General features: G+C 40.0%; 3 protein-coding genes across 3 annotated transcripts in view; all 3 read left to right on the top strand.

Moving 5' to 3' along the window:
* LOC101853691 (fatty acid synthase) overlaps positions 1-11,327 on the top strand; it is a 15,375-nt gene extending 4,048 nt beyond the window's left edge. Inside the window, exons 5-14 of the mRNA XM_035969441.1 lie at positions 1,643-1,790; positions 3,060-3,205; positions 3,721-3,847; positions 4,195-4,365; positions 5,517-5,640; positions 6,377-6,521; positions 7,693-7,843; positions 9,501-9,666; positions 10,634-10,817; positions 11,145-11,327. Coding sequence (XP_035825334.1) covers positions 1,643-1,790; positions 3,060-3,205; positions 3,721-3,847; positions 4,195-4,365; positions 5,517-5,640; positions 6,377-6,521; positions 7,693-7,843; positions 9,501-9,666; positions 10,634-10,817; positions 11,145-11,327 — 1,545 coding nt within the window. The remainder of the gene's footprint in view (positions 1-1,642; positions 1,791-3,059; positions 3,206-3,720; positions 3,848-4,194; positions 4,366-5,516; positions 5,641-6,376; positions 6,522-7,692; positions 7,844-9,500; positions 9,667-10,633; positions 10,818-11,144) is intronic.
* Positions 11,328-11,418: 91 nt separating this feature from the next.
* On the top strand, positions 11,419-12,171 carry LOC118477587 (fatty acid synthase-like; the record flags this gene model as incomplete). The annotated part of the gene is given in 1 exon segment (XM_035969456.1): positions 11,419-12,171. A coding segment is annotated over 1 exon segment (192 nt), but the record flags the coding sequence as incomplete, so codon positions are not given.
* A 46-nt stretch (positions 12,172-12,217) lies between these two features.
* The window catches only part of LOC118477584 (fatty acid synthase-like), a gene marked incomplete at its 3' end in the record, with an annotated part of 8,542 nt that continues 8,166 nt past the window's right edge, over positions 12,218-12,593 (top strand). Inside the window, 1 exon segment of the mRNA XM_035969440.1 lies at positions 12,218-12,224. Coding sequence (XP_035825333.1) covers positions 12,218-12,224 — 7 coding nt within the window.

The raw sequence follows: 12,593 nt of genomic DNA, 5'->3' as shown, positions 1-12,593 counted from the left end.
CAGCAGCAGCAACAACAACAACAGCAACAGCAACAACAACAACAACAACAGCAACAGCAACAAAATCCAAACACTTCTGCATAACAAAATGTAGGCTTTTCTGAAACAAACTTTCTCACCGTCGTCGGGAAGTTGATGTTGGTCCTGACTGCGCGATTGTAGAGCGGACTCACTGGTCGTGAATTCCCGTTTGACATCTTCATGCGCGTGTCTGCCTGCTCCTTCTGTAACTGTCTCAGCGTGTCTAGCTTCGAAACAACAACAAACACACAGTTGAAAAATACATCACACGACACCCGCAAAAGTGACATTATATGTATATTTGAACAATGTACTAGCATTCATATGAAGTATCAGTCTATGTGGTACTGATATACCTTTGTTTTTGTTTTTTTCGAGCAATTAGATCTATTTTTGAGCCTTGCGCACAGGTATTAAAAATATTCAAAACAATCAATGGATTAATTAAAAAAATTAGTATGTGTATTTTCTCAGGATACAGTGGAATGTTGCAGTATATTAATAATATAATTTACTGCATACACGAATATTTTATATTTTGTTCTATATTAACATGTTAATCCGTGTATCGATTTTGTTAATGTGCATGAATAATTAATGATTCAACATTTTAACGTACGCAGAATAAGCAGCCGAGAAAATGACATGCATTATCACGTAATGTCAGGGCGATATTAGGTTAAAAGCATCTTATAAGACATAGTCACAGTTTGCCGTTTTCAGACAATAAAAGTGGGTGGTTGGCGGGTGCTCTGGTGGCGTTTGTTCCTTGTTTCCAATCAAACATCAGCTGTCGTCTTTACCTTTCCTTAGTCTTTTTTTGTGTTTTGTTACTCTCTTGTAACACCTCTAATCCTCGGCAATATAAGACCTAATTGTGTTTCATGTGCCCTAAAACTCTTTCAATACACATTTGAAATACATCACACGACACTCGTTACAGATTCAGAAATAAAAATAAAGGGTGGGTGGTTGGCGGGTGCTGTGGTGTGGTTTGTTCCTTGTTTCCAAAAAAACATCAGCTATCGTCTGTACGTCTCCTTAGTCTTCTTTGTGTTTTGATACTCTTTTGTAACACCTCTAATCTTCGGCACTTTATGACCTAATTGTGTTGCAAATGTCGTAAAACTCTTACTGAAACAAAACAAACAACAACACTACTGCCACTACTACTACTACTGCTACTACTACTACTACTACTACTACTACTACTACTACTACTACTACTACTACTACTACTACTACTATATGCAGCATCCTCAGAGGTGAATATTTCTCAAGTAAAACAGAAGAATAAGAGTTTAAGATGACGTTTGGCCTCTGCTATGGCCGATGGGACTAATAATAAAAATGCTTTGTTCAGGCTACATGAATACAGTCGGAAGACATATATTATTAAAGTATTTTTGGCTGCAATTTTATTTTATTATCATATCATATGCTCAAATGTCGTTATTCATCTCCCTCTTTGTGTTTATCACTTTAGCGGTTATAAATGTACCTTTCATCTCCGTTTTCTCTTTTAATTAATTACTTCAGCGTTGATAACTATAGTCTGTCATCTCCGTATCTGTTCTAATCCGTGTACATTTTGCAATCATTGTCTGACTTCTCCGTGCAGCTGAATGGCGTGAAACTGTTCCCTGGAAGTGGCTACCTGTACCTCGCCTGGGAGGCTCTGGCTGCACAGCACGGCACAACATTTGACAAACTCCCAGTCATCATGGAGAATGTGTCAATCTTTCGGGCCACCACGTTGCCTGAGAACGGTACGCTTGTAATGCTGCTCATAATTGTAGCTTATGAAGTTACTTCCAAGTGTAGCTTGTGATGTTGCTCTTAAGAGTAACTTATAATATTGCACCAATGCATAGCTTGTGATATTGCTCCGAATTGTGGCTTGTGATATTGCTAAAAATGTAGTTTGTACGGTTGCTCCAGTGTGTAGCTTATGACATTATTACAATATTCATAAGAGTAACTCTTGACTTGCTCCAAAGCATAGCTTGTGACGTTATCGAGAAGTGTAGCTTGTGACATTGTTCAAGAGTGTAGTTTGTGATCTCATAAACTCAGCTTGTCTTGTTGCTTATAAGTAGCGTGTGGCGTTGCTAAAAAAATGTAGTCTGTGAAGTGTGAAGTTGCTCATTAGCTAACCTGTGGTGTAACTCTTCGGTATTTCTGTAGATTCAGCCAGTGACGGCCTCTTTATTTTCGTGTTTTTGTTTGTTTCTGTTGAATTTATTGTTGTTCTGCTCCGGCACAACCCTCCATATCAAGACTTATTCAACTTTAAGACCACATTTCCAATGCTATAAACTTGCTGTTCACATCTAAACGACTTACAACTTTAAGTTATTTACAAATATCAATATTTTGGTCCTGACAACCTTTTAAACTACAACTTACCTTGATGCTGCATACTTAATTTATCGTATTGGCAGCCCCTTACCGAGGTCACTATAAAAAACATGAAGTTTTTTCTCATTTTCTAAAGTATAGATCGATGCGTGTTTGTTAGAAGGGAATTGGGAACAGTAAAAATAGTGTCTACTGTGAGCTACATTCTGAATGCAATTTTGCTGCAATTTTGTACATTGTGCGGTAATTTTAAAGATGCACAAGATGTAGTTGGTAATGGTTACTCAAAGCACCATGACGTTTCGGGAGTTTATGAAAGGGGAAGGAAACAATGAAGGGAAAGTAGTAGATAGATAAAACAGTAGGGGTGAGGGAAAGGGGGGGGGGGAACAAAGAAAGACTAGCTTGGATTTTAGTACTATTCTTCAAGAAGTCACTTAATTTCCTACACAATTGAAACTCTCAAATTTCACACATATTATTATAAGTACTTTGTTTTCTATACACTACAATAATATTTCAAGTAGCCAACAATAATACATTTCAACAAAGTTTATTGTTGATGATGGGAGGAGCAGTGAAAACTATAGTTTGTATTGCCAGTTGTCGCTAATTTTATCTTGTGAATGTAATGCTATTTTTCATGATAATGAAAACGTTCGTGTCCTATCCTTAAGGTAAACTGACGTTCACATGTCGTCTGCTACGCACTGGGGAGTTTGAGGTGACAGAGAACAACGAGCTGGTTGCCACCGGCAAAATCTGTCTAGCTTCTGAGGCACCCAAGATCAAGAATGAGATGAAGGAACTGGACGAGAAAATTGTAAGTGTGTGTTTATACGTCCTGTCGCTCAGTGTGCAACATTCTGTAGTAACACTCTACGATATGTGCCATTTATTTTACATCACCTGAGTTAGATATTTTGATTCTCTTCATGTGATATACTCACACCGCCACTCTTTGCTGACGTAACGGGCACATAATTGCCACAGATTAAGAAACTGCAATGTTTTTAAATTGTTGTACTATGCCCTGAATTTAGAGTTTAAAAAATTGTAGTTTCTTAATCTGTGGCAATGGATGCGTGTGCCAAAGAAATGTTTGTTGAAATTCATATTCTAAATGTAAAAAAAGTTTAGAAGAATAAAACCGGGGTTTTTTCCTATCTCCTGAAAAAAATCACTTTCTGGGCTTAGTACATTGTGACGGCATGCCGACAATATGAAGTTTCACTTTTCTTTAACAGGAGCTTGACGTTGGGCTATCATTTTTGTCAATGGCCTTAGAGGATTTTCAGTGACAAATCTCCTTTATCTGCCACCTTTATCTTGTTCCAGAGCTCGCAACGCAACAGCAAGAAGGCTGACTTTCCTTTGACTCGAGATGAGCTCTACTTGGTTATGTTGATGAAAGGACTGGAGTATGGTGGCCCTTTCCGTGGCATGGCTAGCACAGACAGACAGGGTGAGACATACAAACAAGTGCACATACCTAAGGGCAGACAGGGTGAAAACGTCCACACAGACATGCATACTGACAGACAGGCAAAGTAGGACGTTTTGGTAGACAGACAGACAGACCAGACATTAATACACACATACTTATATATACACAACCAGACGAGCATACTATTTATAAATTGCAAGTGGATATAATGCTTGTCGAAGACATACATGGTGATACACACATACTGTTCATGTTAAGCAAATCCTGTTTTCCTCTTTTTTTCGTCAACCCCCATGTTTCATTCACCCCATAATTCCATCCTCCCATGTAACCCTTCGCTATGCATGTCCTACGTTCCTCCTCAGTGGCCAATATTGACTTCAAAGGTCAGTGGGTTGCCTTCCTGGACTGTTTCCTGCAGTTTGCCGTCTTCAGTCAGAAATCTGAGAAGCATGTGGTACCCTTCGCGTTCGATGCTTTGTATCTGGACGCATCTCACATCGTAGAGCAGCAGCAAGCTGGAGTGGAGACACCAGGTGACACGATAGAATCTGTCCACTGTATTAACCTATCCCTGGCATTTTGTGGTCGTGACAACTGATGTTATTTATATTATGCATGTAACTGCGAGCCTGTTCGTGAGTGCAAACACACTATTGTATTATTAAGTTTGTGTATACAAATGTGTGGGGAGGAGAGGATGCGCCCTCGCGAGAGAGAAAGAGAGAGAGAGAGAGAGAGAGAGAGAGAGAGAGAGAGAGAGAGAGAGAGAGAGAGAGAGAGAGAGCGTGTGTGTGTGTGTGTGCATATGTGTGTGTGTGTGTTTGTGTGTGTATGTGGTGAAACACTTAACCTATGAGCCAGGATCTGGAAAAAAAAGACTTATCTTATCATATCTTATCTTATGAACTAGCCTATTGTTGGCATAAATGTTTCATGTTAAAGGAACTTAACCATTATGCTGGACATGTGTTAGAATATGATAGGAATAATCACTCTCCTTTCTTAGAACAACTAAATGCGCTGGCCCTTGCTGTCAATCCATCTACTCTATATATTTGGATTTGCTTTGACTGTGGAATATCCAATCTAATAATTTTGTTGCTCAAACCTATTTGTCAATATAGTAAATGTGCATCCTAGTATACCCGAGACATAACGGCAGCACACACTAAACAACAGCAGACATTTTTACGTTGAGTGAGCTTTTGATGACTTTTGGGGGGTAATTAGAGAAACGTTGACAATAGAGGCACTGAGGGGAAGGAGGGGTAAAAGATCCTGCGTTTGTGTGTGTGTGTGTGTGTGTGTGTGTGTGTGTGTGTGTGTGTGTGTGTGTATGTGTGTGTGTGTGTGTGTGTGTGTGTGTGTGTGTGTGTGTGTGAGAGAGAGAGAGATATATATATATAGAGAGAGAAAGAAAGAGAGAGAAAAGGCTGATGGAGCGTGGTGACTAGCTGGAGAGTACAGGAATGAAAGGCAATTGGAGCTGAAGAGGCGGGTGGTATAGCGAGGGATGGAAGCGATACAGGAGAAGGGGATGGGGCACGACAAGGAGAAGAAGAAAGTAATTTATAAAAGGGAATGGTAATGGGGTGTTGTGGGTGATAGCAATTGGGTAATCGAATGTCATAACGTCACAACTCCAGTGGTACTGATTTTCTTTAACGCCTGCTGTTGGTTTCAGTGTCCCAGATGCGCTTTGATCTTGACATGGACTATGGCACCAGCGAGGTGTTCAAGTTTATGGGATTTGGCCTGGTGGACACACAACACAGCCCATCCGGGAATCCACTTCTGGAGGAGGTCAGGTAAGAAACCTATGATGGCCACTCAGTTGTATGTAAGAGAAATGATATCTATGGGAAAATGTGACATTGGCGGTCACCACGAAATATTAGATTTTTCAGTCATGATCAGGAGAGTAGGCAACGGAAGTAGCCACGTTCAAGATCATTTTGAGCAATAGAAATGTAGATAATTCTTGCCCGGAATTAGCAGTCACGTTATTGGAGGAAATGATATTGTCTTTGGTGGTGAGCATGGAAAGCATTGTTGTCAGTTGGTTATGTTGAACTGAAGTAAGAGTACTGTCCTTCTATGAGCACAGAGCTACGGAAGAAGTTAGACAAAAACCCAGATGATGATATCGTGGTGCATGATTTTAAACGTTTAAATGATGGCTACTGTCTTAGTCAAGAGTTGAACAAAAATATATTACCCTTTTTCAGATTGTTTGAAGTCTCGGGGGTCGGTACGTCTATGGATGCTGTACAATTATTTTGTTTTGTGTTTGTCTTTCGCAATACATGTTTGCCTATGTGTACTGAAACTGCATCCTCATAATCAAATCTCAATTCATGTCTGAATATTTTGGTGGGTAATACATGCTTGTAGCTTGAAATTTACTGTTTTATGATGAATATGCTAACGTTTACTATTTCAAACGAAACATGCTGCAACAAAGCAGAGAATATTATAAGGACTTGTAATGTACTAGTAGAAGAAATGACATTGAAAGTTTAATCCTCTCGGTCTCTCATGCAGGTTTGTGCCATATCTGGCCAACATCCCCGTGGCTACTGATAAAAGTCTTAGTCAATACGCCACCGACTGCATACAATACACAGTGCATGGTCTGAAGAACGCTCTGAAGAGTGGCAACTTCCCGCTTCTCTCAGGCAACAAAGATGTGAGTTATGATTAGCTTTATCCCCTGTCATTGAAGAAGACACGATGCTGTTGTTTGTGGTGATGGTGCAAAAGCAAATGTTTTTCTGTGAAAATTGTGAAATAGTGAAATGGTGTGGGTTTAACGTTTCTATCAACACGAAAAGGTTATTTAAGAAGCAGGACCTCCAAGTTTCACGTCTATTTCCGAAAGGACCGAGCCAAATGGGAATTTCGTGTAAAGTGTCTCTCCCAAGGACACAACATCGGGCCGAGCTTTACGAGTCCGGTAACCTAACCACTAGGCTTCCGACGCCACTGATTTTCTGTATCTAGTAGCATAATCTAGGATATAAGATAACATCTGATGACAAATGTTCCACATAAATAAGACGGAAAATTACAATGTCTAAGACTAGTTTTTTAAATTTTTTTTATTAGCCCAATCCTGAAAAATAGAAACATCTCAATGAACACCAAAACGAAAGTTCTGAAATGCTATGTTTGGTCAACCCTTCTATATGGCTGTGAATGCTGGACAATCTCTAAAGATAGTGAAAATAAAATAGAAGCAACAGAAATGTGGTTTCTTAGGAGACTGCTAAGAATATCGTGGAAGGAAAAGAAATCAAATGAGGTAGTGCTTGATGAAACCCACGTGGGACGCTCAATGTTAAAAACAATCAGGAAACGACAAATGCAGTTTTCGGGACACATAAATAGACATAAGGGTCTTGAAAATCTAGCTCTCACTGGCAAAATTGAGGGCAAGTGAGGCAGGGGGAGGCCCAGAACAACATATTAGGGAACCTAAACAAATGGGTAACAAGGAAAGATCAGGGAAACGTAGCGTTTTTGAGAGCATCCGAGCAAAGGAATGAATGGAGAACCATGTTTGCCGATGTCTGTCGCAGATCTGGCACTAGATGATGATGATGAGTAGCATAATACATTATTCATGCAAACGTAAATGTCTCTTTAGTTCATTTGCTAGGCCTTTTCATTATTGTATGTGAGATTGAAACAGAACGAAGTGTCACTTTAAAAAAAATTGTTTCTGGTGATGCTTAATACTTTCTGAAATCTGAAGAGAAGAAATTTCTATGTTTCTTCAATTCTATCGTGCAATGTCCAGCAGTTTGTGAAATGCAAATGAAACATGACGACTTACGCAATAAACAACATGTCCCCAGGTTGTCTCTGATGCCCTGAAAGAGTTCCGTTTCACAGCTGCGATGTCTTCTGACGAGGACCTGTCACAGGCCTGCCAGCTTCCCAACTCCGGGTTGGCCAAAACTTTAAAGAAAATTTTCCCTCCAGCCGGAACAAGCACAGACCCTGGAGGTACACCTTTCTCTCTTTTCTCACTATTTTATGTTGTTGGGATTCAATTCAGTGTGCTGTAAAAGGCGCAAAACAACACTCAAAAAATGTGTTCATTGTATATTCCTTCTGTAGGGTGTTAAGATTTAGATTAATAGTAAACTTTTGATGCTTCGGATTTTGTACTATATTTTGGAGACTTCCGTTGGATGTTTATCATCATCATTGCCTTTCTCACCCTGGATCAGGGTATAGTGCTCGGACAAATACTTTCCACCTCTTCCTATCCTGGGCTAGCATCTTGACATTATTCCATGTCTTGCCACTTTTTTGTACACCATTGTCTGTGACTCTTCTCCAGGTTCCATATGGCCTTCCTCTTGATCTTTTACCCAAGGGATTCCAATTCAACACTTTTTTGTAATGCAGATGCCTTTCCAATCCATCGCCACTCCCTTGTACCCACTATACCTCCGACTGGGATGTGTTTTGTTTTTCTTAACACTACCTCGCTGGTAATCCTCTCGGTACATCTGATCCTGAGTAATTTTCCCAGACACTTGTTCATTTGTTCAACAACAACAACAAAAACTTGTGCAGAATCTCTTCTCTCTCCCAAAACGAAACATTAGACGTACTTCAGTAACCTTTTAAGCTTTTGCAGAGTTGGATAGTTGGTCCTTTTCGGGTGATCAGTTCCTCACACCTTTGTACGCCTCTTAACAAGTGCATTATTTGATCCCCATACTATGCCCCCCCCCCGAAAAAGACAACAAGACAACAAAACAAAACAAACAAAAAACTACAGGGGAGCGCTGACTCTTATCGATATATACATTTTGTTAACTTACATGAAAAATTTCAAGAATCTTCAGAGCTTGAAACATAGTGCGGTAGAGATGCTGTTAGGTTTGCTTGCCTTCAGTCACAAATTATTTATCACTTTGTCTAAATCAAATGCCTCTGTGGTCTTGACGTAGACTCTCCTCACTGCGTCATGAGGAAAATTTCACTGGAAATTAGGATGATATGACCCGTAATAATGCAAAGAATGTAAACTGCGTGTTTGCTGTGTGTGAACGATGGCTATAGTGTATGCGTATAAACAAGGGCAAAAACATTTTAAAAATACAAGTATTGTTACGAATTGTTAGTCATAGAACTAAAGCATGATTTGCAATTGAATTGGGATAATTTAATTTGATCTGAAATCTAATAAAAATGAAACGCTAAAGTGCAGTATTGCACAACTTGGCTGTGTTGTCAAAAGGTGTTGTGCAAAACAGAAAGAGCTTGCTTGGCTGAATCCATTCTGTGGTTTCAAATGTATGAACTGTGCGTGCATTGAATATACCGGTAACAAACATTTCCAATTTTCAAAGGGTTTTAATTCTCTGGTAAAAATTACAGTCATAGAAATACTCTGAACATTCCTAAAATCTACAGAAAGGGTATGTTACAGGTGAAACCCCACCCCACCCCCACCCCCAAGTAGCTGTTTCTGTTCTGTGTTCTGTAAGGTTTATTTGAATGCTATTTTAAGTGCAAGGAATGATAACATGATTCAGGTCCCTTAAAGGGCTTCGTAAATTGGGAAACGTGACCTTCTTTTCTCGTTATAAACTCTGTCTACTCACTCTGATTCTTTTACCCCTCGCCTTCTGTGTGCGCTGAACAGCTGTGAATGAGATTCTGACGTCCAACAAAGAAGAACTGAGTCGAGACCGCCTTATAGATAATCTCAGCTCTACAGACATCCTGGATGCTGCGTTGGAAATAGTCAAGTACAACTTCCCTGACGGCAAGCACACCGTGTTAGAAGTGGACGCAGCCAGTAGCAGGATGTACAGGTGCAACACCATAAACAAGGAAATAGAGGGGGGTGGATGAAATGTGAAATGGTATTGGTTTAATGCCCCTTTCAACACTATTAGTTATTTAAGAGGCGGAACATTCAAGTTAAAAATCTTTCTCCGTGAAATGCCTTTCCCAAGGACACAACATCGGATTGACCTTAGGCTCGAACTCCCGAACCCACATTCTCATGATTATGGGTCGGTAGCCTAGCCACTAGGCTGCAGATGTCACAGGAATAATGGGTGATATGGGGAGTATCGGCCATAGGTTTTAAAGAAAAACTGTGTTCTGTGTAATATAATTATTGTAACGGGTTAAGAGCAGAAGTTCTTTGAGGAGTTACTAAAGTTATTCTGTTGTGAACTATGTCAACTTTCGCTTTTTGTTTTAATTTGGTAAAATGTTTAATATGAGTGGATATGTTTTACAATTCACGCAGTTTACAAGGGACATTATTGTGAAAATCTGCCCACATATATATTATGTGTGAACGTTACCCTCACTGGTATCCTTTAATTTGTATTGCCAATGTTCCATCCCTTTCTCGAACGGGTAACAGTTAAGAGTCTTTGGGACAGTAAACCAGTCACTTCTTTAAGGACCATCATGTCGATTTCGGCAAAAGCAGTCCAAATGTACCTCCTGAAAACGTTCCAAATCAGGACTGTTGCATGTAATATTGGTAACTATAAAAACCCAGAAATAGTTGTGGCCATCATGGATCATACATTTGAATCTATAGGAAGTTGTCGTGTATTGACCTGCAGTCACAGAGAGTGTGTTATTTGTTTACATTTTAGTGTTTGCCACAATATGCATAATTCATTTTTTTGAATGACACAATACAACACGGCTCTTTTAGCTCCCCTGGCTTTCTCGTGGAAACCAAATATCATCTAGTAGTAGAAAGCCACTGATTCATAACACTGAATCGCTATATATATGTTTCCACAGACACATTGTGCCACGTCTGCAGGTGCGCAGTGGCATCAACTACACAGCCACAGACAAAGACGATCTGCCCAAGGACTTCAAAGGCCCTGGCATGAAGGCAGTCACGTGGGACCCAGCTAGTGGTGGATCCAGCCCCAGTGTCGAGGCCACGCTGTTGGTGCTCAAGAATGTGCTGCATAAACAGGTACCTAGTACCTGACCTTTTGGGAGGGAAAACAGTTGTTGTGTTCACCTTGTCCATTTTTTCTACATGAAAATAGTGGCTAAAAGAGTTAAGTTTTTATGTTGATGCATTATTGAGAGAAGAGAAAAACATAAAAGAATGATAGCGATATATAGTTTTATATTATGAAGTTGAATACCTCGATTCAGACATTAACTTCCTTTCTATCTTTTGGTCTGCTGACTCTTCACTGTCTTTTATATCCGAGTCAGTGCTATGCTCCCTATATCTCAGACATAAAATTTGAGCTCATCCCCATGCTCCGTACAACTCTGACTCCCGTTTCAGGCCAACGTGGTGAGTGCTTTTACAGATCTGGCCAACAATGTTGTGCCCGGTGGGTTCATCCTGGTGCAAGAAGTAACGCACAACTTCCCGCTCTTTGTAGCCCTGGAGGGTTTACACCAAAACGTTACTCTGCCCACCACCAACGGCACTCGAGAGTACGGGCGCTTCATGACCGACAGGTGAGCAAAACTTAGATCTGGGCATTGCTGGCTAACAGGTTATGTCTTGTGGCTTCTAGAAACAGAACAGCTTATTAAAGATTCGTGCTGCCACAGCACACACTTCGCCGGCAGAGTGTACTCCTTTTTGATGACTTGAAAGAAGCAGTTGCTCAATTTAGTACTGAGTTATCTTTAAAGAATAAGTTGAATTGATTTGAGTTTAGTGAACCTTTTCTTTAAAAAAATGAACGTATAGAAAAACCTGACATCTTTTTGCACAAGTTTATTTGTCAGCACTAGACTTGAAGGATGGTATATTAAATAATATAATTGAAGTTGTTGTTGACTGTGGTAGCATTATTTTTCCTTAGAGGAGTTGTAATTTCAAACGTGAGTGATGTAGCTGATATGTTTTTGTGGCATTTTCTTTACATCGGTGCTAGTGGATGAGGGAGTATGTGTTCAGAAAAATCTTTGACTTGGTAGCACTGATCTTCTAGTTTCTCCTCCACTTGTTAAAAAACTTGGACAGCATAAAATGCACAACTGCTGAGAGTTTTAAGAAAGGATTAACAGTGTTATCTTTCTGCTTCTACCACAGCACCTGGCAGTCGTACTTTGCCAAACGTGATTTTGACCTCGTGTACCGCAAGTCGGACGGCCTGCTGTCCACAATGTATTTGCTGAGGAAGAAGCAAAAGATCCCCATCAACCCAACCTTTATCCACATGGAGGGCCTTGAGTGCTCTTGGCTGGAGGACATACAAAAAGAGATGGCCCTTCTTGAGGCAGAGCCCGCTGACAGTGGCAAAAGACTCTGGCTTGTATCGGAGACGATGAACAGTGGTGTCGTTGGATTTGTGCAGGTGAGAGGGATACTTTTGATATGGTCACTTTAAGACCGTAACGCATATGAGAGGTAAGACTTCACAAAAGACTCGATGTTTATTTATTTTATTAAGCTGGCCTTTGTTTTATTTAATGATATGGTACACAGCAACATACATGTACATGTAATCTAAAATTGGGCAGGAATTTGGAAGGTTTGAAGGATCCGTATACTGAGCTGATGTTCTTCCTTTTTATACTTTCCTAGAGAAACGGAATTTTCCTAGCAGGAACACAGTACAATTGCAATAAATAAAATGATGGCTACTTCGACTTGCATTTCCAAACTTGACTCTGATTGACTAGCGTCTGTGTTGTTCCCTAATTTTTCTTCCATTCACCACGACACCTCTCTGCTCCAACTGGTCATATGTTTTTCGAAGAAAATTCCCCACTCTAC

This window comes from Aplysia californica, unplaced genomic scaffold (assembly GCF_000002075.1).
Source record: "Aplysia californica isolate F4 #8 unplaced genomic scaffold, AplCal3.0 scaffold00146, whole genome shotgun sequence".
In the NCBI taxonomy this organism is placed as follows: Eukaryota; Metazoa; Mollusca; class Gastropoda; order Aplysiida; family Aplysiidae; genus Aplysia; species Aplysia californica.
The sequence above is the reverse complement of the archived record's forward strand: the minus strand, read 5'-3'. Positions and strand labels throughout refer to the sequence as shown.